General features: G+C 42.7%; 8 protein-coding genes across 16 annotated transcripts; 5 read left to right on the forward strand and 3 right to left on the reverse strand.

Annotated features, from left to right (window-relative positions):
- Nucleotides 1-112: 112 nt before the first annotated feature.
- On the reverse strand, nt 113-1,607 carry tsr3 (TSR3 ribosome maturation factor). The gene is made up of 6 exons (XM_003961452.3): nt 1,452-1,607; nt 1,075-1,282; nt 802-995; nt 561-728; nt 407-461; nt 113-340 (listed from the first exon to the last, which is right to left on the reverse strand). Exons 1-6 carry the CDS (start codon nt 1,570-1,572, stop codon nt 244-246), a joined length of 843 nt encoding a protein of 280 aa, XP_003961501.2. The 5' UTR covers nt 1,573-1,607; the 3' UTR covers nt 113-243.
- A 205-nt stretch (nt 1,608-1,812) lies between these two features.
- Nucleotides 1,813-4,243, forward strand: gnptg (N-acetylglucosamine-1-phosphate transferase subunit gamma). Of its 2 annotated transcripts, none has more exons than XM_003961451.3 (11): nt 1,813-1,978; nt 2,070-2,124; nt 2,208-2,275; nt 2,468-2,522; nt 2,617-2,700; nt 2,792-2,885; nt 3,032-3,146; nt 3,219-3,301; nt 3,426-3,554; nt 3,645-3,726; nt 3,813-4,243. In XM_003961451.3, the coding sequence occupies exons 1-11, from the start codon at nt 1,912-1,914 to the stop codon at nt 3,881-3,883; spliced, it is 903 nt and encodes a 300-aa protein (XP_003961500.2). In that variant the 5' UTR covers nt 1,813-1,911; the 3' UTR covers nt 3,884-4,243. The 2 variants fall into 2 exon arrangements, with proteins under 2 accessions (XP_003961500.2, XP_029703787.1); XM_029847927.1 differs by having other exon boundaries at nt 2,074-2,124.
- On the reverse strand, nt 3,922-11,209 carry chlsn (cholesin). Its single transcript, XM_011603787.2, has 6 exons — nt 11,074-11,209; nt 10,732-10,875; nt 10,532-10,648; nt 5,334-5,536; nt 5,100-5,181; nt 3,922-5,010 (listed from the first exon to the last, which is right to left on the reverse strand). Exons 2-6 carry the CDS (start codon nt 10,861-10,863, stop codon nt 4,831-4,833), a joined length of 714 nt encoding a protein of 237 aa, XP_011602089.1. The 5' UTR covers nt 10,864-10,875; nt 11,074-11,209; the 3' UTR covers nt 3,922-4,830.
- LOC101071415 (uncharacterized) lies at nt 5,823-8,459 on the forward strand. The gene is made up of 2 exons (XM_029847823.1): nt 5,823-6,225; nt 6,533-8,459. Exons 1-2 carry the CDS (start codon nt 6,223-6,225, stop codon nt 7,574-7,576), a joined length of 1,047 nt encoding a protein of 348 aa, XP_029703683.1. The 5' UTR covers nt 5,823-6,222; the 3' UTR covers nt 7,577-8,459.
- On the forward strand, nt 8,648-10,536 carry LOC115246435 (G-protein coupled estrogen receptor 1-like). Its single transcript, XM_029847780.1, has 2 exons — nt 8,648-8,957; nt 9,176-10,536. Exon 2 carries the CDS (start codon nt 9,280-9,282, stop codon nt 10,405-10,407), a length of 1,128 nt encoding a protein of 375 aa, XP_029703640.1. The 5' UTR covers nt 8,648-8,957; nt 9,176-9,279; the 3' UTR covers nt 10,408-10,536.
- Nucleotides 11,210-12,634: 1,425 nt separating the features above from the next.
- h3f3d (H3 histone, family 3D) lies at nt 12,635-14,365 on the reverse strand. Its single transcript, XM_003961304.3, has 4 exons — nt 14,258-14,365; nt 13,383-13,519; nt 13,129-13,282; nt 12,635-13,038 (listed from the first exon to the last, which is right to left on the reverse strand). The coding sequence occupies exons 2-4, from the start codon at nt 13,508-13,510 to the stop codon at nt 12,910-12,912; spliced, it is 411 nt and encodes a 136-aa protein (XP_003961353.1). The 5' UTR covers nt 13,511-13,519; nt 14,258-14,365; the 3' UTR covers nt 12,635-12,909.
- Nucleotides 14,366-16,058: 1,693 nt separating this feature from the next.
- On the forward strand, nt 16,059-18,207 carry c1h8orf33 (chromosome 1 C8orf33 homolog). Of its 6 annotated transcripts, XM_029849717.1 has the most exons (6): nt 16,274-16,361; nt 16,775-16,933; nt 16,997-17,220; nt 17,296-17,386; nt 17,551-17,697; nt 17,794-18,207. In XM_029849717.1, exons 1-6 carry the CDS (start codon nt 16,325-16,327, stop codon nt 17,997-17,999), a joined length of 864 nt encoding a protein of 287 aa, XP_029705577.1. In that variant the 5' UTR covers nt 16,274-16,324; the 3' UTR covers nt 18,000-18,207. The 6 variants fall into 6 exon arrangements, with proteins under 6 accessions (XP_029705570.1, XP_029705577.1, XP_011602014.2 ...); XM_029849710.1 differs by lacking the exons at nt 16,274-16,361; nt 16,775-16,933 and adding an exon at nt 16,059-16,179; XM_011603712.2 differs by having other exon boundaries at nt 16,275-16,361; nt 16,775-17,220.
- A 278-nt stretch (nt 18,208-18,485) lies between these two features.
- anks3 (ankyrin repeat and sterile alpha motif domain containing 3) lies at nt 18,486-23,953 on the forward strand. Of its 3 annotated transcripts, none has more exons than XM_011603685.2 (16): nt 18,486-18,552; nt 18,851-19,034; nt 19,108-19,306; nt 19,456-19,577; nt 19,657-19,738; nt 19,815-19,932; nt 20,081-20,230; nt 20,446-20,571; nt 20,670-20,785; nt 20,867-21,031; nt 21,121-21,245; nt 21,326-21,467; nt 21,736-21,994; nt 22,070-22,141; nt 22,211-22,302; nt 22,377-23,953. In XM_011603685.2, the coding sequence occupies exons 2-15, from the start codon at nt 18,868-18,870 to the stop codon at nt 22,291-22,293; spliced, it is 1,926 nt and encodes a 641-aa protein (XP_011601987.2). In that variant the 5' UTR covers nt 18,486-18,552; nt 18,851-18,867; the 3' UTR covers nt 22,294-22,302; nt 22,377-23,953. The 3 variants fall into 3 exon arrangements, with proteins under 3 accessions (XP_011601987.2, XP_011601986.2, XP_029691631.1); XM_011603684.2 differs by having other exon boundaries at nt 22,380-23,953; XM_029835771.1 differs by having other exon boundaries at nt 18,492-18,552; nt 18,839-19,034; nt 22,380-23,953.
- The last annotated feature ends 13 nt before the right edge of the window (nt 23,954-23,966 follow it).

A 23,966-nucleotide genomic window follows, 5' to 3' on the forward strand; every position in this document is an offset into this window, starting at 1 on the left:
CAGCAGCTGTTGGTTCTAAAATAGAGGAGCAGGTTAGCTCCGGGTCAGAGCCCACAATGTGAGCTTTAATGGAGCACAGCGCGTTTATCCGCCACAAGGAGAAGACACGAGGGGCTGAAAACACCCATTTATTTAGTGGATTTACACAATTTATTTAAAAAAAAAAAAAAAGTCACACAAACGTCAACGTCTTAGGTTTAGGTAACATTTCTGTCATTAAATAGGACCACTCTAGAACTCATTTCACTTTGATTCAGCCTCTTCCTCCTCATTGTCCTCCTCTTCATCGTCCTCCTCTTCGTCCTCTGTGTCCTCGCTGGACTCCTGGTCTTCAGGTGGACTGAGCAGAGATGAGCGTGAGTAACCGTGGCAACAGAGAGGAGGGTTAAAGTCATCACTGACTCACCATTGGGGTCTGTTCAGGTTCCGACACTCGACTCCAGAGCTCATGTCAAATGGATCTGTGGGGGGGACACGTGTCAACAAACGAGGGGACATTTTAGGTGATGATGGGACATCGTGATTTAAATAAGCTGTGGGGACCCAAAGTTTGCTTTTACCAAATTCCTCTTCCTCCGGTTTCCTGGTGAGGAAGTCTTTTTCGACCGAGAGCAGCTCCTCCTCCGTCTTGCAGGATGCGTAGCGGTCCAGCAGAACCTTGTTGAGCTCCAGAAAAACGGGCCCCCACTTAAACTTCTGCAACAAGAGCTGAGCCAGTTCTTCAAATCCTGCAAAGTTCAGAGTTTTTTAGTCGAGGCGCTGCGAGGGGACGGCGCCGCGCCGCGGCCGCTGCAGCCTCACCCACGATGCAGAACGTGGCAGCGAACGCCTCGACGCAGGACAGTTTACAGGGCTTGCCGTAGTTGACGGGGTTGGCAGCCACCAGGTACGGCAGCAGCCGGGGGTGGGTTCCGACCATTTTACTGAACGGCGTCTCCTCCAGTTTGGCCCAAGAGCAATCGATGACCGCTAGCCCGCTTTGTGCCACGATCTCCCTGTGTGAAGACACAGATGCTGATCAGAAGAAGTGGATACAGCATCAATTCCATACAAACACGAATGGCTCTTCCGCACCTGTCTGCTGGCGTCACATACTTTGTCCCCATGGGGCTGAGGATGAGGCCGTTAAACCTCTGGTTGAGGCGGAGGTTGCGCACGAAGCCTTTGCGCAGCAGCTTCCGGCCGGTGCATCGCTTCGGGTCACAGTGGCCCAGATCCCACATGGCCAGCGGACACGGGAACCTCACCGCTGGGGCCTCTGCGCCTTCTCCTGCAAGATTTGCTGGGTAAACCGCAGCCAAGGAGAATACAAGCGTGCGTGAAAAGAGCAAGAGCAACCATTTAGTTTCTTTGTTCACCCCACGCACCGATTTATAAGTTCCTGACACTTGAACGCAGCATCGATCAGAACTGGACAGCAGTTAGTATTAACGCGACAAATGGCTCATTACCTTCAAGAGCTGTGTGCATTTCCTCTGTAAAGGCCTCCAAGGACTTCCCCTTCACTTTGTGCCTCCTGTCTTTCCCCTTATTGTCCGAGCGCACAAATCTGTCCGGTCTTTTTCGCCCCATATTGCAACAGGTTAAAGATGTTTACCTTACAGTAGCTAACTAGCTAACTATTCCTCAATTTCACCGCTAAAGATTTACTTTGGTGTTATAACTACGCGCACATTGTTAAGCATTGACAGAATAACAGTGGTACTTACTAATATGCTAAACTAATGTTCACTTTATAAATAAAAGTAAAGTTTCTTTGGTTTGGGCTTCGTTATGGTAAGCACGCCGTCACACTATATTGCGCATGCGCAGGAGAGGGAGTTTTGATCACGTGGTCTGTCATCTGACTAGAACCGGAAATGGGACTTCAAAACAATTCAATTGGAACATTTCGCTGATCGAAAATCAGCCATGCAATGTTTTTGGGGTAGAATGCATTATTTGTTATTGCTGTGGATGGGTTATTTGTGTCTTTACAGTAAGTATTCGAAGAGATCCGAGGTTATGTTTACTATGGTATAGTGGTTTGTTTATTAGTGTTTTGTCTGATGTCGCGTGTTTTTGCCCAGTAAGAACTGGATCCGCTGGTAAAATGAAAATAGTGGAGGAACCAAACGCTTTTGGGTACGAGGCGCTAAAATATCTTTGATATCGTCTAGCTACAGCGTAAGCGGCCACATATTGGCTTATTTCCTCTTTTTATTCAGGTTGAACAATCCCCTTCTCTCTCACGAAAGCAGACTACAGCCAAAAGTGAATCCATCTCCGGTGTCTGGTAACGATCTTAAGTAACACACAGCAGGCTTGGAGCTCTTTTATAAAACAAACAAGTAATCTAGTCATCAGTAAAGGTTCATGTTTTATTTTGGAGTTAAATATTTTTTTGTAACAAATGATCAAACTAGCATGACAAGATTTCCAAGTTGATTAACTCTGGTTTCACTTTATTCCTGTGAAAACCGTCCAGGGCCTGCACATCTTCATCCACTGGCAGGAAAATGCTTCAGTTTCACAGAATCAGTGTAAGAATTTTACACGGAGGTCCTCTATAGGATTTGTTGGCTGTGTCTATAGGCGTAGAAAACAGCTGTATTTGTGTGTCTGTCTATTTTGCAGATATAAATATGAGTTCTGTCCATTTCACAACGTCACCCAACATGAACAGATATTTAGGTGGAATGCCTACAGTGGGATATTGGGGTAAAAAGCAGTTATTTTTCCTTGGAAATGTCAAAATGTGCTTAATGGATTTGCAGTAAGCTGCGGAAATATATATATATGATCTCAACAGGATCTGGCAGGAATGGGAAATAACCAACAACACATTCACTGGCATGTGGATGAGAGAAGGAGATACGTGCGGGACTAAAAACAGGGAAACAAAGGTTTGTTCTTATGGATAATGGACATATCCTCCAAAAGCAAACTTAATTGCGCATAGCCGCTAAAAACCTCAACACTGTAACATTCTGTACACTATAGTTTTATATTTAAAAATCTGATTACCATGCTTTTTGTATTACTTCTACAGGTGACTCTTATTTGTAGCACAAGAAGTAAAGTTGCTCAAGTCTCAGAACCCACGACCTGCACCTACTCATTAACATTTGAGACTCCACTAGTATGTCATCCGCATTCTCTTTTAGGTAAGAGGAGACCCAAACGCACCGATTGGCCACGTGACAGAGCATTAATGTGTTTCTCTCTTTTCTTCCAAGTGTACCCCATCCTCAGTGAGCGTCTGCAGAGTGAATGGGATGAAGCTGAGCAGGCGCGCTATGAAGAACTTATTACTGAGCAGGTAAAAGACGGTTGGATTCTCTGAGATGCCCTGATGGGCGCCGTTATTTGCAGAGTAACTGTCAACCTGTTTAGAGACAATTATTAAAGCTGCCAACACCAAAGGCCTGGAAATGTTGCTGCAGGGATACAACAATCTCGTGAAAGATATTTTTGAGGAGGCTGGTCTTCTAAAGTCCCAGAAAGTGAAGATACCACTGTTAGAAGCCACAACTGCATCAGACACACATACGTCTATGCACAAGTGTTCAGAGGTAACAATATTGACTGTATAAATAATAGCCACTGAAATGTATGAACGACTTATCACATCACTGCTCAAACTGTATATTCTTTCAACACAGGATCTCGAGAAACAGAGGGAAGAGATTGAGAGGTTGCGTGCTCTGCTCATTCAGCACAACATTCCTTTTGAGTCGGAGCAAAGTAAGCGAACATATTTGGCTGCCTTTCAGCTCTCAAACATCACCATACTCATGTTCCGTCTTTGACATGTTCTGTCTATGTCACAGACGTGTCCAAAAACACTGTGAGCACCACCGTTGAGGATCCCCACTTAAGAGGAGACAACGGCCTTCTGTGAAAGCTTCCTGGACAACTTGAGTGTTTGAATTGAGGGGATTTTATTGGACATTTTAAACACTGGTGTTTGCCTTTAATAGTGGCAGGAATATAAGAAATATTTATGCTCTGTTTTGGATAGAACAACAAATCACAGTTGCAAAATTGGGGGAAAAAATACATCTAGAAAATTCTGGAATAAAAACTCAAAGACATCTAAAGCAATCAAAGGTGAAATGGGAGATGATGTAATGGCTTAATTTGCATGAAAATACACCACAGTTATTTATAAAGTACCATTTGACAGTTCCCGAGCCGTGTAATTTTGTCCTTGTTGGTCATGTGATACAGACTACAATAATAAACTTGCTTGGTTATTATTGTATAACACTTTCTCTGCCAGTTACATTTTCACTTGAGACGTTACCTGTTGCCAACGAGTCTGTTTATCTGTGGAGGCTTTGACCAGCTTGGATAAGAGCAGGTCTCATTAGTGACTTCACAGGCTTTGACAGGAACCAACATGTCTAGACTACAAGCATTCCCCAGCTTTTTAACTCCTGCAGCTTCTCTCATTAGCTCTGAAAACTTAAGAATCCAATTATTTGGCTAAAATTGAGCTGATGCCTAGATTTCATATTTGAAGTAGAAGGTAGAAACAAAATCAGCTTGGCAGACTCGTATACACAAATGTAGTCGCATAAAAGCAACGCTGACAAAATTGTGTCTAAAAATGGGGACAAGAATGAGAATGGATGTTTAAAAAAATTTGACAGGTAATTAAGTCCCAGTTTCTATACAGAACCAGTCCAGAACAACAGCATGTCTGCTTAAATATCAGTCATTAACGTGTGCCCAGACTGTTTCCCAGTCTGTTCAGTGTTTTTGCCTCTTTCTGTGCTGCTGCTGCTCTTCCTCCTGCTGCTGCTGCTCCTCCTCCTCCTCCTCCTGCTGCTGCTCCTCCTCCTCTCAGGAGAGCAGCTGGATAACCTCTCTGGCTCGTTGCGCCCTCTGCTGGGCACTTCTGTCCTCTGGCGTTTGACCTGACTCCTCAATCAGGGCCAAAGCTTTCTGCACTGTGGTCTCTCTAGCGCCTCCCCGCAGCCCCTCCAGGTATTGCAACATCACCGAGAACTTGTCATCTGGAATCTGAGATTTATTCATTAATCGCGTCGTCATCGTTTTCATATTAAAGTTCTCCGAAAGAAAGACAGTCAGTGTTTAATACTTCAAGTTACCTTTTCAAAGTCAAAGATATGCTGCAGTAGCCACGTCTGTCTGGTCTTCTGGAACTTCCACTCTGTATGGTTTTCAGCCCAGCTGCAGAGACAAGTGCAAGCTGTGGCTGCTGACTGATGTTAAATCAGTGCACTACTTCCATAAATCAAATACTCAGAAAGGAAATGCTTAAAAAAACATTTCCAGTTGCTTTATATATTTCTCGCATCTTTGTATGTCTTAAACGGTCTCACCAGGTGAGGTAGTCCAAGGCTTGCTGGCTTGCGGTAGCTCCAGAAGCTTTCACTTTCAGGCTCTCTTCTTCCTCTTTAAGCCTCTTCTTCTCCTTTTTCAGAATCTTCTTCATCTTCCTCTCCAGGACACGCCTCTCTTCAGGGCTCAAGTCCTCTTCCCCTGGCTCATGTGCCACCTCTGGGTGACACAGTGTATCTGAAACCTATCACAACCAAAACAGTCAGAATTCAATCTCTCCATTAAGGCCCTTATGTTTTTTGCCAACTAAGATCTATAAACCCACATAAGTATAACAGGAAATAAGAGACTGAACAAAGACATATTCATGACTGGTTCCATACTGACAATTTTCATCCTTTAAAATAACTTTCTGCTGGCTGAAGATTCAGTGCATTGTTACTGTGTCGAGTCCACGAAAAGCCGAATGCGGGTTTTGAGTGTGCAACTTCCCGTTGCACCGCAGCTCAGTGATGACATTTCCTATATTTAGGTTACAGTTATATGACCTTGGCTTATATGCATTTTCTTTTTAAAAAATCGCACAGACTGGAAAATAAATGCTTGCACCAGAGCAGAATTTACAAAATGTCAATGCGTAGGTCATCCGCCACAGCACAAGGCTGCATTTAGGTCTTCGAAGGAAGTTTAACAAGGGTCCTCAGTCTGCAGCGATGAAAAAAGGAGGGAGGGGAGGAAAAGATTTGATCACATGGCCACAGTCATTCTGAAAGTATGCTGGCAGCATATTGGCCATAGAAACATAAGAAGCCGTCAGGGCGAGCGATCGCGTCGATGCAACAAGTTTTAGTTTCTGGTCGCGGAGTCGATCGGCAGCTTTGGGGCCGGTAAATAGAAAGCAGGACACGAGTGGGTGAGGAAACCAGAAAAATGGTGAGTGAAAACATGTGTTTTTGAGCGCAGGCGGTTCCTGAAACAGAGAGAAGCCACAACAGGGACATGTGGCTGCACAATTAAATACATGTAGAGGTGTACGGGGTTTTTAGGAGAGGAGTAAACATTGTTGTGATGAATGTTTTTGATCATGAAATATTGTGAAAAGTCATTTAATGCCTCATAAGCTAAGAAAGAGTAAATGCTGTTTGGGACCAAAAATGGTTACTAAGTGAGAGTAGTGATTGTTTTTAAATGTGAACGTAGAGACGGACAGAACCTCATCACTGGCTGTTTTCTTTTCCAGTCTGTTAGAGAACTGCCAAATGTAAGCAGCACCACACCTTTATTCGGTGTCACTTTCACCATCTCTGACAGCTCCACTTCTGAAGATTCTTCTACCTCGGGGTTAGACATAATTGCAGCCAACGACCTAACCTCCAGGGCGAATTACGCCTACAGTTTCCTGGCCGGGCTGGGTTTCATCGCCGGCTGCTTCCTGCTCTACAGCTTCATTTTCACTTACAGAGCCCAGCGGCGGTTAGCCTGGCTCGACGGCCTGCTCGGGGCTTTCTGCAGCATCCAGCTGCTGCTCGTGCTCCTCTCGCTCCACGCTGTGGCCTACAGACCGGACTACCTGCGGACCACAGGTTTGGGCTGTGCCGCCCTCTCCTTTGCTATCAACACAGCTTCTCTGTGTGGCCTGTTGGTCTTGGTGCTGATAGCTTATGTCCTGACTCAGGACCCACCCTCTCATGCCCTGCTGAGAAAGCCTGGGGTGTGTGTGGCCCTGGTTATTCTGACATCTCTCCTGATTTGCCTGCTGCTGGCTGGGCTTCGCGGAACCCACAATGGTCTACAGGAGGAGGGAATTTGTTTCATGGATCCAGTGAAGGCGTCATACGCAGCTGCTAGGTTTTGCTTGGCCTTTTTGGTTCCGTACATCCTCCAGCTGGGACTCTTGCTCAGCGGCTGCATCAGACAGTGGAAATCAGAGGGACGCTTCCTCCACGGTTCCGAGGAGGGTCCCGTGTTCCTGACAATCACATCGGTCATGTTTTTCTGCCAGCTATTCTACGGCGTCACCCTGGTGAAAGACGCACATCTGGAGGTAGCATTGGACCCCCAGAAGCGCGCTTTTCTGAGCGTGGCTGAGTTTGTATTTTTCTCAGGGAGTAGCGTCAACCTGCTGCTGGTGTTGCTGGTTCACAGGCCACGTCGGGAGTCTCTCTATAGTTTATTTCAGCAGCTGAGAGACTGCTGTCAAAGTCCACGGCACTCGCAGCCCAGCAGAAACATCATTGCTCCGCACATTGAGATCACAGACACTCTGCAGGACATAGAGTCATAACGGATGACTGAAACAACCTCTTCCTACAGTCATTTAATGCTTTTAATGTACATATTAAGTGGCAAATTTGTTTTCTTGTTTTTATTACTTTGCATTTTCGAAACTGTGCAATATGCTGTCTCAGAGATTCAACATAAATATCTACAAATAAATATTAAACTTTTAAGAAATATGTGTTTGTAGTATGGGCTGTTTTATTGATCTTGAGCTTGAACACACCTCTTTTTCCTGAGTTTCTGTTAAACACCTAGAAAATAACTGTGATTGCAACAGAAACTATATAAATAAAAATGAGTTGAAATGAAGTTTTTTCTTATGAAACAAAATTTCTTTGTGCATTAACTATTTATACAGAAAGCTCTTTCAGACAAAATGTCTGGAAAAAACTCCATAATTGTCAGAACCACGGAGAAAAGCTCTGGTCCAGGAAAATAAAAGTCACTTTTGGTTTAATCCAAATGCCACCATTTTCATTTGAAGCAACTAATGGACCAAAATAAACCATAAACAAGCAACGCCTGAATTTTCCAACTTTTCAGGAACCCGGGGGGAAAGCTGTTCCAGGAATAACTAACAGACACGGATCACATATTGTTTCAGCGCCAAGACACAGAGGCACAAAACCACAAAGCTTTGGAACATTAATACTAGATCAGTGTTGCATAAGACATTTGCAACAGGCAGAGTCAGATCTCATTCACAATGTATGAAAATATGCAATCAGGGTTTTTCGTGAATTTACTGGCTATTTCTATCTTCCACACAAAGTACCCTCAACTGGGACACAGACACTCGTGCATCCCCGTGCAGCTTTAGCCCCCAGTACATGCAGCCTGGCTTTGACTCAAAAGTGTTGGATCACAATTCCAGTATTGGGACACACATTGTATCACCTGATTATTGGCAATGCATAGCCAAACAACATAAACCATTAGAATCCTGCAGACAGGAAATCACCCTCTGCTGCTCTGTTGTTTGCTGTAAATACAGCCTCTTTGTTTAAATTCCCCATCTCCCATATTTACATATTTTCACAGTCCACAATCATCGCTGTGATCGTCTTCAGTGCAGGTGAGAGTCGGCTACCTCCCTGATACAACTTAATGTTTCTGAAATTTAAAAAAAATATGACACAAAGTATAAGTTGAATACATCTGACTGCTCTGGCTACTTAAGTTTACGATGCAAAGGAGCTTATCGCATTTGGCTACGAAGATATGATTTGGTGTGCATAGAGGCATTTGTTTTGCACTGTAAACGGTGGGTTGTACCACAGCACATATGTAGTTGTACTGTGACACCTACGTTCATCACTACGACTGTTAGAACAAGCAAGATCAGATGGAGTGCCATGATGTCTAAGAAAACGCTTGTGTTTAAGGTAAGTGTATATGACATTAATGGCCATGTATTGGAAATACATACCTTACAAAGCTCTAGTATTACTGTAGCCTCTAGGTAAATGTATTTACTAAAAAGCCTTAAACTATGATGTTAATGTAGATTCTGGCTTCTGTCCTATGTACCAGCAGACTGTTAATGAACTTAAATTCACCTTATATATGCCATAACTTTGCCTGTAAACTTGTTTCCATCCAGCACAAGTGGCCAGTGACTCCACAATACATCAACGAAAATCAGAGATGGATCTAAAATCTAACAGAATCAAGTCACCCTGATACCCAGAAGCCTGGGCTACAGACATGACCATGCACGGGAACTATCGAGTCAACGCTGAAGATAATTTGACTGTACAGATAAATCACACACTAGCAAAAGTTGTCTCGGACCTTCTTCAGGCACCTTCTGAAAATCACGAACATTACGTAATTAGTCTCTTCCTGTCTGGCCTCTACACCATATTCCTTTTCCCCATTGGCTTCATTGGGAATATTGTCATATTGGCGGTCAACCTGGCCAACGAGGGTCGCCTGTCTGGCCCGGACCTCTACTTTGTGAACCTGGCTGTGGCTGATCTGGTCCTTGTTGCCGACTCCCTCATCGAGGTGTTTAACCTGAAACAGGGCTACTATGACATGATCGGCCTCTGCACCTTCATGAATCTTTTCCAGCAAGCAAACATGTACAGCAGCGTCTTCTTTTTAACCTGGATGAGCTTTGATCGGTTCGTCGCACTGACTGGCTTCATGGGTCGCAGCATGTCCCATCCACGCTTCAGCTGCTGCCTGATCTGGGTGTCCTCCTCCTTCTTCACCCTCTTTCCTTTCGCTATAGCTCAAATACAACATGCTGGAGAACTCCATTTCTGTTTTGTAAATGTCACACAGATTCAGTGGCTGGAGGTGACGCTGGGATTCTTGTTGCCTTTCTGCATACTGGGTTTGTGCTACTGGAGAATAGCACAGGTGCTTGTGCGGAGTGAGTGGGTGGAAGGGAATCCTCAGAAGAAGCCTCGCAGACAGAAAGCCCTCAGGATGATCTCAGCAGCTGTACTAGTCTTCTTTCTCTGCTGGCTCCCGAAGAATGTGTTCACAAGTGTTCAACTTCTAAGGGGTGATACAGACGGTGGCACGCTGTGGCAGGGTTACCCACTGACGGGTCATGCCGTCAGGTTGGCAGCCTTTTCGAACAGCTGCCTCAACCCACTCATCTACAGCTTCCTCGGGGAGACTTTCCAGGATAAACTCAGGGCTTTTCTCCAACGGAGGAACAGAACATGTGCTATGCTGCGCAGGTCAGTCTCAAGAATGTCTTTCAGTTATGAAGCAACTGGAAAGCCAGGTTTTTATGCATCATGCAAAAACAGTCCAAATCAATCAGCACAGTCCAACTCTGACATTCATTTAAAAATAGAGACGCAATTTGATTAGCACAAAGTAAAGAATCCTAAAAAAGCACAATGTTTTTGTACATGGGACATTATTGTTATCAATGAAAAAGGCAGACGCAATGATGGGAATATTGTGGAAACATCCATGTTTTACAAAGTCTTACCTCCAATTTATTCACCCTCTGTCTGTGTTCAGTTTGTTTCCTCTTGGATTTTGTTTCCTTTTTCTGCTTTCTATCATCCGCTTGAACTATGTCACTTGGAATCTGTTTTGGGGCCTCCTGAATTCATTAAAAACAATTTATTTTATATATGTTTCATTTGGTACATGAGAGTACATTAAAAATTTGTGTATTGTACTAACCTCCAATTCCATCTTTCTTTTCCTTTTTGCTTTAGTGTCCATCATGGCCTCTTCATGAATATCGCTAGTAGAGGAACTCTTCTTCCTCTTGGGTGGAATTATAAGTTGTTTTGATGATTTGTTTTTAGCCATTAGTATATGTATCTGTTGGGGGGGGGGGATTAGATTTTACTAAAAGACCCCACGAAAATGCTACAACATGCGGCACTCGTACTCTAGTGAGAAATATGAAAGCTCAGACATCTTATCAATGACAAAGGAAATTAAATACACTACATCACTCAACAGGTTTTCCGCATTCTGTGAAACAACTGAATAATATATATATTTTTAAAAACTCACTTTAACTTCGGAAAAACGTGTACATGAAGGGACCCACAACAAGCATGGCGAGTCAATCCGGAAGTGATGCACGCTGGAGGAGACTGTGATTGGCCAGTCGGTTTGATGCCTTGCCGACTGCCATTGCGTCACCAACACAGGGAATATAATTTTTGAAATACATAAATTAATGAACAAAATTAAATTGTTGATCACAATAAGCGGTTGCTGTTGACATTTCCAATTTCTCCTTCTGAAAACCTGTGTTTAAAATTTTGAAAACGCAAAGTATAGCAAAAGTCGATCACGGCCAATAAATCGTACTTTATTAGACTATGACTCTAATGAAGTACGATTCATTGGCAAATGATATTGTGTCAAATTACATGATTTGGATCTTTTCCCTCTCCCCGACACCAATGGAATCCGCATACTTTCTGTCCTTTTGTGTTTAGAGGAACTCTTGGGCTCTCTATAAGACCGACGCCGGAAAGCATTAGCGGTTGCACCAAGATATGTTGCATGACCTAACCAAGGTTCATTTGGTAACGAAGCGTTTGATCAGGGTTTTCTTTTTTAGCTTTGTGTGAGAATATGAACACCGGGTCACCATGTCAGCAGGACGAGCTCTGACGGGTCTTTTACACACTTCCAAAAGAATATATTTTTGTAACGCTAAGTCCACGCAAAGGTAAGATAACATTTACCTCACTGAAATTTGTTTTGAAGACACAATTCTGTCATGGAGTGACAACGGATCAGTACGTTCAATACATGGCGGACAGTGATGAAATAGAATGAATGATCCGGACAAACCACTTAACTTTTAACATAAATATGCTGACAGCCAGGGGGAAGAAAAGGACAAAGCCAAAACACGCCTTAGGATAGATTAAAAGCTGTATTCATTGGGGATATTACAGTGTCATATCTTATTAGATTATAATATTACAGCATCACAGACAGAAAAGTAAGTTAGATTAAAATATTCGAACACTACACTAGACATGTACTAGTGGAGACAGTAAATTGATTTTTGCGTTATAAGTTACTGTAAACTTTGTGTAACATACTATCAACATGTTATTTTATCAATTGACCCCTTGAATAAGGCCAGGCAAAGTATGGAATATTCATTATTGTCTATATTTTGTACTCAGGTTGACAAGTATACGCTTACTGGTGGTGGACTCTCAGCTGTCAGCCAAGTCCACAGATGACAGTAAAGGAAAGGACGAACCCATCAAGTTCTCTACTAGTAAAGCCAGTCACAAGACGTGGAAAGTTGACAGCTCACTGGGGAGTCGATACGAGCGACCCTGGTGGAAGGTCCTCCCCATTAGCCTTTTTTTACTCGGTGTCATTTTGTGGTGTGCACGAAGAGAAGAAACTGATGTTGACAGAAACCTTGATGAAAGATTATTTGAGTCTTCAGACGAAGAATAAATGGAACCTATGGACATACGTCTGTATTTGTAATATATTTGTGTTTAGACATTACAGGCAACAGTGTCTATACCAAACTGGAAGGCGGTCAAATACAAGCAGCTAGAGTTCCAGCAATAAATACAAAATCAGAATCTGAGGTAGCAGATAGTTTATTTACAGCATGAACAAAGTTATGACATGCAGACTGAATACAGAACAGAAAAAGACTTACGAATTGGAAAAACCTGAGAGTTGTAATATTTTTATTACAGCATTTACGGGAATGAAGTTCTACACTACAAGGAATAGAATAGTTAATGAAGTGAAAGTACAAAAAAGATAGGTGGCACACATGCTGGTAAATGTTTGATTTACAAAAACTAGACCTAGTTCAGGCCAACCCGCCCCAAGTAAAAACAAGATCCATGCTTATGCACGCTCCCCTCTAATTCGCCTGGCCAGCTGAATATCTTTGGGCATGATGGTAACCCTCTTTGCATGAATAGCACACAGATTGGTGTCCTCAAACAATCCAACCAAGTATGCCTCACTTGCTTCCTACAAAACACACACAAAAAAATAAATCAAATCAGTGTGTTCTGAAGAGTTAAAGATACAATTTGAGATGTTAAATAAGGAGTTTCCTACCTGCAGGGCTCCAATAGCTGCACTCTGGAAACGCAGATCTGTCTTGAAATCCTGTGCAATTTCTCTGACAAGTCGCTGGAAAGGCAGCTTCCTGATGAGCAACTCAGTGGACTTCTGGTACCTACGGATCTCACGCAGAGCAACAGTACCGGGCCTGCAAAGAGAGACATCATCCTCCTTCAAGATCCGTTTGTGCACAAATTGTGGCATCTTTTAATTCTTCTCACTGGTTCTTTTGTTTGTCCATACTCTACCTGTATCTGTGCGGTTTCTTCACGCCCCCGGTAGATGGCGCACTCTTCCTGGCAGCTTTGGTGGCCAACTGCTTTCTCGGAGCCTTTCCTCCGGTGGATTTACGAGCGGTCTGCTTGGTACGAGCCATACTTTCGTTCTGAAAACAAAGCCAGTTTTAATTACATTTTTGGTTTTACACATGTATATATTGATGTACCCCCCCCCCCCCATATTCACGATTACGTCACATGCTGCAAATATTACCACTGACGTTGGAATGAGTCACTTCCCGTTTTAGACGCCAGCTAAATGTAATATCCTTGATATCTATATTAGCTTCATCCGTTTTAGTGTCAACATCGATACGCAGTTTACCATCAACCGCGATTATTATTATTTACTACCCAATATCTACGCAGAACCCTAAAGAACCATCGACCACACCGAGGTGTTTCCATATAGTAAAAGCCTATGCTGATATCGCCACCATTAAACTAAAGGGAAGGTGCACGTTTCATTGCTCTTAGCAAAGTTATCGGTGGCTTAGACTCACTCAAAATGGCGCCAGCTAGCAACGACCCTACTTTGTATCATTTTATCGCCCCTAATTGTGTACAATTACATTAAAGCCATCATATGACTACAATAAAACCGAACTATACATTTGTATGCTTCTGTAATCATGTTACTTTGCAACACTTATGTTGTAGTTAGAGATTAGCCGACCAGCTAACAGTTAGCGCGCCGTTTTGTTGTGAACCAAGTTATGTACTTATAACACTCGCCCAACAGAATTTTAAGGTTAAATCGACCTCAAAACAAAGACACAACTTATTACTCAAATCAGTGATGATCGTTCATAGCTTTCGTTGGCAATATTAAGAGTTCTCAGTACCTTTTGTGTTTACTTTCAGGAAGATCGCCAAACGTTACAGCCCTCGAACCTGTCCGTTGATTAAAACAACTGGAGGACGGAGCTGGTATTTATAAACTAGCATCACCCCTGTCCCGCCCACAGCTGTACACTATTGGTCAAGAATCTAGACCAGGCTCAAATGTGATTGGTAGAGAAAGAATCCCGCTATCCATAAATTTGAAATTTAATGGGAAGTGCCTATTTTTATTTTATCCTTAAATTTCTGTGTCTTGGAGCGAATAAAGTTCAACCGCTGAAGGAGAAATTATAAGAGGGTATGTTGGGGGAAATGAAGTATGCCAGAATCCTAACAGCTCAAACTCTTACGAAGGGTTGAGAGTTTCTTTGATTCAAGTTGGAGGGAAAACATTCATCAGGACGTAGACAAATATAAAAAATGGCGAAAATAATGAGATGCCTTGTGGGAAAACAGAGTGCGGATTTTATATCAGTGAACTATATATTTCTGTGGCTTTGGTGAGATCTCAGATTATAGGAGCACAGTATATAGACCAGCAACAAAGTCAGCACTAACAGTGCTAGATCCTGGCACAAGCACATGGACTGTGTCTGGGAGCAGTCAAAACCTGCACCCGAGTGGAGGCAGTGGAAAGCCACTGTGGCTGAGGAAACCCTTGGCTGCTAACTACTGGATTCATTTAAGAGGTCACAGGGATGATCATCCAACTAAAGGAGTTCCACAAATGGGTTGGGAGCAAGAGAGGACACCAAAGGGGAGCTTGGGTGGAAAGGGGAGAAAGTAGCCAAAGCTATGGGGGTGTTTGTAGTAGAAACTGTGGTGTGGCCCAGTAGTCCTGGTAGGCTCAACAAGACTAGAACGATAGATCTGGAGTGTCTCAAGACTAAGCACATTAAGAAAGATACAGGTATTAAAAGTGAACTCTACATCATCCTAGATAGCAGATATAAGGACTGGCTTTACATGGGCACTGATGGATCAAATAATGCACCGACTTAACTCGTTCTGAAATCATAATAGCTTCCAAACACTTTGAGGACAGCAAAAGAGCATCTGATCACATTGCTTATGGCAGTGGAGTGAGCTTATCATAACAGCATCTAAATTCTAAGTCGTTCGGTGGTGATTCAGTAGCAGTCTTAACAAGTATTACAACAGAAACTTCAAAAAATCAACAAGATCTACTGATAAATATAATAGCAGTGGGGCGGGAAAGGACTGTGTTCTTGCGGTCTCAAGCACAGCTAAGGATTTTAGGGAATGAGAGGGTGGAAAAACTAGGAAAGGAGGCATTGTTAAGAGGAGCATTGTTGAAAATGACATCAAATGATCAAAGTCAAAGATCTTTACATTATTGTGGGGAGACGGATTATGCAAATATTGTTAGGAACTGTAAGAGGCAGATCACATACTTACCGTACATTAGACAGGCATAAGACTAAAGAAAGGGAAGTGATTATGGCTGGACTGGAGAAATTGGGAGTGTTGGTTGGGAATGCTAAGAGCATTTTGAGGTATGTAGAAATTTAAAGTGGAAAGTGTTTAAATTTCTGACCTCTACTGGATTATTTAAAAAAAGAATTAAGGAGAAATAAGTGAGGAAGAAGACCCGGATGTTGCAGTATGGAAGTCACCTGGCATTGAAACGAACCAAGGCATCAATACTAATCTTTTAGGGGTGACGCTGGTCGATGACGACAGATTCAAATGAAGGTGCAATCCTGTTGCACCTCTTTGTGCTTCCTGCGGCTGTGGACTAGTTGCTTTAAATTCTTGCCAGTTATGAGCCTTGGCAATGCGAGGCAAGGCGCAGAGATGCCCAGAATTCCCTCTCCCCAGACACTTCTTCCATATCTGCAGGGAGTATTCCGAGTCACTTCCAGACCATACGAGGGACATAGTTTCTCCATTTTTGTCCTAGGTCTGTCTTGGGGCCTCTATATTATTATTATATACAGTATATCTTCATATTTATAATACGTATACGTGTTTTACAATCTCTTGGCGGAACCAAAATATCCGTAGAAATTCCAGAGGGACGCGTTCACATGTAACACAGGTGGTAAATGTACGGAAGCCCGAACTGTTCGTGGCATGATTTTGGTAATACAAACAAAGCTTTTGCTAGAATTGAAATGAACTAAAAGCTATTAAATGTATTGCGTCCAAATTATCAAAACGTTGAGGTCAATAGTTATATCTAAAGTATTTGTTTTTCACCTGATAAAAGAAGAGCCAGCATGACGGATGGAAAGCTAATGTTCATAGGTAACTTCTGAATTAATTAACTTTAAGCAAAACAGTGTATGTGCTGTTTTGCAGCGTGCACTTTGGTGGTCTGTGTTTTTTTTGTTTTGTTTTGTTTTTTGGCAAATATCATAGTTGTGTTTGAAATTACACGATTTCCATAGTTTTTTACGGTCTGAATACATAAATGCAGAGGCGGTTCTTACGTTTAAAATGTAAATAAGTAAAGTCGTGTAAACACTATCGTAACGATTGTTTTGAAATGACAGACATTGAGCCGACATCAAGCTGCTGCGCTCACATCAACAGCAGACCTAACAATCCCGTTTGGTCTAAAAGTGACAACAGCTTCAGATTTGACTTCGTCCCAGATGATTGTCCAGTGCCGCCGAGCCAAACATCTGCAGATGGGGCTGAACCAGCAAGAGGCTCGTTATCCATTGAAGAACACGGACACGAATTTGCCTTTAACTTTAAGATTCCTTCTGTAGAGCAAATGGAGACAACAGAGACCCAAGACACTTGTTCTCAAGACAAACAAGAAGGAGTCCGAGAGGCAACATCTCAGGATGTCAGCTGTCACGCTGAACCAGTGTTGCAATCAAAATCCAAGAGGAACAAGAAGAAGAAGAAATCAGGAAAAAAGCAAACTTCCGAGGCGCAGCAGGAAAAAGGTCCTGCTAAGGTTAACAAAGCGGGCAAAAATACGGAGCTGGTAGGTGTTTGATATTTTGCTTCAAATTTGCATTGAGGTTTTTCATTTAATCAACAGTTTTGACATTTTCTTTAGAGTGCAGAAGAACAACTGAACAGACAGTTGGACTGGTGCATCGAGCAGCTGGAAATGAGTTTTAAGTCCATGAAATCTACACCTAAGCAAAGTATGCGTACTTGGTATTGGAGTGTATTTCTTTGCTCATGTATTCAGGTCAAGATTGTTGTTACAACATTTTTGGTCACTTAAGAGCACGTTTTGAACGTAAATACTCAGACAGTATTCTGAGATGTATAGATGGACAACAAATTAAAGGTAGACTCCTTGCAGAAGAAGAAGCCTATCAGGCCCTGAAGACTTTACGAAGCTCTAAAGCTCCTCTAGTAAAGAAGAGGCAGGTGATGAGAGCAATGACTGGAGATTATCGACAGAAAATGGAAGAGGAAACGAAAAAGCAGTACAAACTCATTCAGACTGGTGAGTGATAACACAGCAGAATGAAAGTGATGTGATCTTTAAATGTGGATGGGCTGGAAATAGTTGATATTTGAAAGACTTATCCATTTCCCATAGAATTAGCATCAGCAAGGGTCAAAGTTGTATCTGATTCTCCAAAGAAGTGTGTATTCAGTCGAAGAGGAGGGGCAAAATCTCAGAAGACGACAACAGCAGAGGAGGTCCTGCAGCAACCAGAAGCCCAGACATCACAGACCCAGGAGGGAACACCAGCATTTGTTTTTGTTCCAACCAAAGAGGATTTCCGTTTCAACTTCCTTTGATTTTTTTCCTCATTGAACACAGTGACTCTTCTCAACTGAGTGTTGATCATCTGCATCTGCAGTCCGTGGTGCATTGGTGGCAACTGGAAAAACAATGACGAGATGATAAGCCATGGTCACTAAAACTAAAAATGCTGAATTCATTACATTTGTACAAATGAGTCCATGTACATTTGAAATAAAGGGCTTATCTTTTTGTGCATAATTATCTTTTTGTAGAGTATTACTTGCACATTTAATGCCACTAAAAAAAATTCTGTCTTTTTGACAACTTAAAAATAGATCAAATTTCAGTGTAGCCAGTTAAGTTAACATAATTTTAAACTGATTGTGAATTTAACTGTTAATAAATCATTTAATCAAATTTGAAACGCATTCTGGTCAGATGTTATTCTAGTAGCAATTAAAGTTCGTCTTATTTAACGAAAACTTGCTGTGAATTGCATTAAGCGGTACCTTTAAAAAGGAAAGGGCGGAACCTGTTTTAGGACGAACGCAATTCAATGTGACACTCAAAACAGTTTCTCTCGCCGAAAAAACGTTCCTTCGGAAAGTAAGTTAATATTATTATCACTATAGACAATTGGCCAGCGTATAAAATATTTGGGATTGCAAGCTTTAACTTTATAGATCGAAACATGTATTCCATAAATACTTAATTCAGACTAGTGTTGAGCTAAGTTTGAATTCAGAGTTTAGCCATAAGTTTTTGGGTAACACAAGGAAAGAGTTATGATTTCATATCGTGTGCACAATGTTCCAAAACAGGTTTTCTTAATGTTAGTTCTACATACAATAAGACCGATACAGTGTAAACGCGTTGTCCTTTATAAAAGTAGTTGTGTTTCTAGGCGTGTGGTGTTGAAAAATGTCCGAACTAAGTGATGAGGCCAGTGAATCCGAACAGCTGGGTTCCAGCCTTTCCCTGTGGCTGGGTGAGTCCCTGATCCGACCCGAGGAACTGGATGTTCCCCTGGACCTGCACACCGCCTGTTCCATCGGGCAGTACGACGTGGTGGCCGAGTGCATTAAGAAGTGGGTAATAATGGCCGAACCTGAAGCATTCATTTCTTTTACACATTTTATTAATTGAGTGTTGCTTTTTCAGACGTGAGGTTGACCTGGACGGCAAAAACAAGGGTGGATGGACCCCTCTTATGTATGCATCCTATATTGGACATGACAACATTGCAAATCTCTTGCTGGAGGCTGGTGTGAATGTAAATGCTACCACTGCCAAAGGAGTAACTCCTTTGATGTTAGCAGCAAGCTGTGGAAATGAGAGTATTGCATACTTTCTGCTGCAGGTACCGAACAAGTCGATGCTGTACTCTGGTAGTTTGTTCAAAAATCTAACGGGAACATGTTTTACCAGTTTGAAACCACACACTTTACAGTTTAAATGTAGAGAGAGTCAGTATCAGTTTGGTTAAATAGTTGTTTCTTATTCCGACAGCAAGGTGCTGATTTGGAGCTGAAGGACTGTCGAGGATGGACGGCTCTATTTCACTGCACAAGCACTGGCCACCAGCAGATGGTCAAGTTCCTTCTGGATAATAAGGCTGATGCCAATGTAAAGTAAGAGACTTTTCCTCTTAACTTACAAGAACTCCATCATTCCAGCCACTTATTCATTGCTCTTTTTTGTGGTCAACAGGGAGCCAGGGTCTGGTTTCACTCCTCTGATGGAGGCGGCTGCTTCTGGACATGAAATCATTGTTCAGCACCTGCTTGATCATGTGAGCTGCTACCTCTGTCATTGGAAACATCATTATGCTGATCTTACAGATGTTATTCTACATCTTTTGCTTACAGAAAGTTAAAGTTAATGAACGTAACACTAAAGGAGAGAATGCCCGTGCTCTGGCCATGATGTACGGCTACACCAAGATCGTCAGCCTCATTGATTCACAGTCTCCAAGGATCAAACTGGGTATTTGTTCAAAGAGCCCAACATTTCAGCATCAATACATTACATTCCAGTTGCTATTTACATGTCATACAACATGAGTATGTTTTTTTTTTTTTAAATGGAGCTGTTCACTGTACAAACTATACTGTTTCCACATTGCTTAAATCAGGGCATTTTGAAGACCTGAGCTCCTCAGAGGACTCTGACAGTGCTCCACCGAGGTCAAGGCCAAGTCGAAACCGTGCTAAAGGCATTAGCATCCATGATGGACCACAGGCCATCGCCAAGTTCCGAGTAGGAGGCACCAGCAAACAGTGTGGTAGTGTCACATTCCCATGCTTTGTGTGTTTTTGGTTATGTGTTGACACTGCAGAATTCATATTAAATGAATTAAGTTGACCATTCAGCTCTAGACTAGAAGAAAAAAACATTTCACATTAGCTCATCTACATTATTTTGCCTGTAAATCACATTCTACAGTTAATTCATCATCTAAAATAACGGTTTGCTAATCCCACTTATTCACCCTCACAGAGGTCAATGCTGCACCACCGGGATACACGGTGTACCGCGATATCGGCGAACAGAACGACAGTATTTGCTTCCGTGATGTGACCTCACCCATCAATGAGTTGGATGTCCAGAGCAACAGCAGCAGAGGTCAGAACCACAGCTCTCCGTTATCATGTTTTGGGAAAAATAATGCACTTTTTGGATGAATGGTACCAACAGCATTTTATCATTTGATACCGCTCCAGACGACAGCCCGTTCTTTGACAACGACATGCCCACCATGAGGAGCAGCAGTAGCAGCAGTGACGGTTTGCCTCACGTGACTGGTCTCAATTGGGAAGGTTCTGTAGAGAGCAATGAGGTCAGCACAGAAGGTCAAACCTTTTCAGTCAATCCCCAGAAGAGACAGATGTTGTAGTGACACTGCCTCTTTCTCTACCAGGACTCTGACCAATGCAAAAAGAGCAGCTCTCGCAGAATGAGTAAAGGTCATCACTCAAAACTCAAAGGGCGCCATGGAAGCAATGATGCAGCTCCCTCCAGTGGTGGGGTCAACTGTGGTGCAAGGTCACATGCTGGTCTTCCACCCTCCTACACGGGCCCAAAGGCACATGAACGTTTACTCTTCTCTCGTGTGTGTGTAGTTTCTTATCGTCAGTCTTAGTGTGACATCCCACAATGCTGCTGTTTCTGCAGGACCTCGCAGAGTTCTTGGAACAAATTGGCTTCTCTAAATATCTTGCTTTACTGGAGGAGCAGGACATTGACCTGCGGATATTTCTCACCCTGACAGAAAATGATCTGAAAGAAATAGGGATCACGTAAGAGACATCAAATACCCACGTTTGCCACCCTCAACTCATCATATTTGGGTTAGTGAAACCTTTTTCCTGCTCTCCAGCTTGTTTGGACCCAAGCGTAAAATGACCTCGGCTATTGCGAGATGGCACAGCAGCGCTCGGCCTCCCGGTGACGCTCTGGAACAGGCCTACGCTGACCAGCTTGAGGCTAAGATGCAGGAGATGGCCATTCAGCTACACAAGGTAACCACAAATCACTAAATTGACTGCCATGCAAAGAATTTGTGTACAATTTCGGAAATCAATCCCTTTGGGATTGTTTAACTTTTTATTTTTTATGGTTATTTCATTGCATTAAAGACTGAAAGTTGGGCTTTGCATTCAAAATACATTCACCGACATACCTGTATATAAAGATTTATGTTTGTGATTCATGTATCATGGAATTGTGAGCTGGCTCCGTGTTTCTGTGGATGAGACGTTCATGGCTGCACTACTTCCCTCCTCACAGCGCTGTGAAGAAGTAGCGAGCCTGCAGAGTCAGGTGTCTCAGGAGAAGGAGCTGCGGGCCGTGATGGAAGGTTGCCTCATGGAAGAAAAGATGGCGTGGAGGAGGGTCAACGCCGAGCTGGTGGAGAACCACCGCCTGGCTCAGGACATGAGTGCCACACTGGCAGAGTTCAGGGCCGGCCGCTCGGAACTTCTGTCCCGCTTGACTACTGAGGAGAAGAGCATCTCTGGTGTACAGGGAGGTCACACAGACGTTAGAGGTGAGGTGTGGCGTCTTCTGCACGTCACCTTTCACTGTTATCAGAATTAAAGGACTCTGCTTCTTCTTCTTGCAGTCAAGGAGGGGCTGTCATGCTTCAGTAACATAGAACTAAAAAAGAAATTAGACTCCAATGAGGAAGAACTAGGTAAGCTAACGTAATGTTCAATAAACTAGTGTTATTAATGATGTCTAATATTGATATTTCTTATTACAGTGGGGAAACTGCAAATTGTGCTTCAGAGTCTGAGACGTCTAAGTGCCCTTGAAAAGGTTTCCGATAATTGGGAAAGGCCTTAACCATTACAGGTGAGCACACAGCGACCAGAGTGAGAGGGCAGCAGTTGTGAAGACAAAATAACTGGAGTGTTTCTGTCACCAAGCAGCCATTGTGATTTGACGGCGGGTGATCTAACCACCCTGAACAACCTCGAAGTCCGAGAAGGCCAGAGCCAAGGTGAGTGCCGCTGAAGCAGAGCGGCACGCAGGCTTCAGATTTGCTTCTCCTCTGTGATTGGTTGATGACCAGAGCTGGGCAGACGTGGACAAGGCCGAGGGCAAACGCAGCCGCTGCAGCGAAGTGACAAACGGGCATAAAGCTTCCCTGGCCTTCACACACCTGTGCTGGTGTTCACTGGACTTCCTGGAGTTTGTTTCGAGGGCGCTCCAAGTGAAAGTGAGAGTAAAGATGGATCAGGGGCTGCAATACTGTGAAAAAGTTCTTAAAAACTACATTTCCTAGGATTAAACGTGGTTTAAATGATATGGAAAGTCCTTGAACAGGACTTGCAGAGGTTTATGTGAACTATTGTGCACAGGCTGTAAAAACAGTGTCCTGCTGATCTTGAGTGGATAGACCGATGCAAGATGTTTAATTATTTACAGTATTGTTTTTACACCAGGGGCAATGAGCTAAATTACATCCATGCACGGATATTTTAAAGGCGCTTTTGTCTTTTCCACAGTATTCAGTGTTGTTGACTTAAATCACGAAATAGTCACACATATATATGTATATTTTTAATCTAAAAAAGTAGAAAAACACTTTTCTACTTGAACAGATTAGGTGATCAGAATATGAAGGGTTGTATTTGACTTTGCAACAATAAATTGAGTAGTTAAAAAATATTACAATCAGTTTTAGACCGTCATTGAGAATTCAAGGAGACATTTTAGAACTGGTTTGACAAACTGCACAAGAATGTAGTTCCATCGTGATTTGGTGCCAGTTTGTTGTGATGAAATCAGAATAAACAAAAAAAGAGTAATAGACTCAAAGGTTGTGGTGGAACCCATTTGATTTCTGCACAGATATAACACAATCTGAGAAATAGAACAGATGGGTCTCTCCCCCTCCTATAGCGCCCCTGAGTGAATTGTTCACATATGAAACATATTTATCTTGTGGTGTTGGAGCCTCAACATTACAGGAAGTTATTTAGATTGTCCTAAAATTGTAGCTGGGTAGTCTGGGCTTCTCTTCTTAGGCTGCTGCCCCCTCGACTCGACCCCAGATAAGTGGTAGAGGATGGATGGATGGTCCTAAAATTGTGCTGTTGTCACTGCGCCCTCGACCGGTATATCCCTTTAAAAACGTATTTACATCAAGTGTGGAAAAAATTGGACCATTGCCTCTGTGACTATTGTTGAATATGACCTGTCTATGCTACTGGATTTAAACATTTCTCTTACATAACGGCTAAAATAAAGTGGAATAACATTGAGATTTTGATGGTGATAAGTGGTGTGTCTCCCAAATGACTTGAAACTGCATCTTTTGTACTATGCAACCGGATCACAGAGGAATGAGGTGTTGTGTAATGTTTAAATATATGCTGGTTAAAGACATAAAAAGCTCGGCTCTAAATATTCAAGAAAACAGGCTGAAACAGGATCCAGAACAACTTCAAGTGTAAATGCATAGTGTATTGCTTGAATAAAATGGCATCTGTTGATTAAATTAAGTCAATATC

Source organism: Takifugu rubripes, chromosome 1, assembly GCF_901000725.2.
Source record: "Takifugu rubripes chromosome 1, fTakRub1.2, whole genome shotgun sequence".
Taxonomy (NCBI): Eukaryota; Metazoa; Chordata; class Actinopteri; order Tetraodontiformes; family Tetraodontidae; genus Takifugu; species Takifugu rubripes.

Coding starts and splice junctions, on each gene's coding strand:
- chlsn (XM_011603787.2), bottom strand. CDS start 10,863: ATGGCTAAAAACAAATCATCAAAACAACTTATAATTCCACCCAAGAGG. Junction 10,649..10,731: donor AAAGAAAGATGGAATTGGAG/GTTAGTACAATA, acceptor TAATGAATTCAG/GAGGCCCCAAAACAGATTCC. Junction 5,011..5,099: donor ATATCTTTGACTTTGAAAAG/GTAACTTGAAGT, acceptor AATAAATCTCAG/ATTCCAGATGACAAGTTCTC.
- LOC115246435 (XM_029847780.1), top strand. CDS start 9,280: ATGACCATGCACGGGAACTATCGAGTCAACGCTGAAGATAATTTGACT.
- c1h8orf33 (XM_011603712.2), top strand. CDS start 16,325: ATGTACGGAAGCCCGAACTGTTCGTGGCATGATTTTG. Junction 17,387..17,550: donor GAAATCTACACCTAAGCAAA/GTATGCGTACTT, acceptor GACTCCTTGCAG/AAGAAGAAGCCTATCAGGCC. Junction 17,698..17,793: donor GTACAAACTCATTCAGACTG/GTGAGTGATAAC, acceptor CATTTCCCATAG/AATTAGCATCAGCAAGGGTC.
- gnptg (XM_003961451.3), top strand. CDS start 1,912: ATGCAATGTTTTTGGGGTAGAATGCATTATTTGTTATTGCTGTGGATG. Junction 2,523..2,616: donor TTCAGTTTCACAGAATCAGT/GTAAGAATTTTA, acceptor TCTATTTTGCAG/ATATAAATATGAGTTCTGTC. Junction 3,727..3,812: donor TCCTTTTGAGTCGGAGCAAA/GTAAGCGAACAT, acceptor TCTATGTCACAG/ACGTGTCCAAAAACACTGTG.
- anks3 (XM_011603685.2), top strand. CDS start 18,868: ATGTCCGAACTAAGTGATGAGGCCAGTGAATCCGAACAGCTGGGTTCC. Junction 20,231..20,445: donor AGGCACCAGCAAACAGTGTG/GTAGTGTCACAT, acceptor TCACCCTCACAG/AGGTCAATGCTGCACCACCG. Junction 20,572..20,669: donor CCAGAGCAACAGCAGCAGAG/GTCAGAACCACA, acceptor ATACCGCTCCAG/ACGACAGCCCGTTCTTTGAC.
- tsr3 (XM_003961452.3), bottom strand. CDS start 1,572: ATGGGGCGAAAAAGACCGGACAGATTTGTGCGCTCGGACAATAAGGGG. Junction 462..560: donor ACCGGAGGAAGAGGAATTTG/GTAAAAGCAAAC, acceptor TCCCCCCCACAG/ATCCATTTGACATGAGCTCT. Junction 341..406: donor AACCTGAACAGACCCCAATG/GTGAGTCAGTGA, acceptor ATCTCTGCTCAG/TCCACCTGAAGACCAGGAGT.
- h3f3d (XM_003961304.3), bottom strand. CDS start 13,510: ATGGCTCGTACCAAGCAGACCGCTCGTAAATCCACCGGAGGAAAGGCT. Junction 13,283..13,382: donor AAGAAACCGCACAGATACAG/GTAGAGTATGGA, acceptor CTCTCTTTGCAG/GCCCGGTACTGTTGCTCTGC. Junction 13,039..13,128: donor CAGCTATTGGAGCCCTGCAG/GTAGGAAACTCC, acceptor TGTGTTTTGTAG/GAAGCAAGTGAGGCATACTT.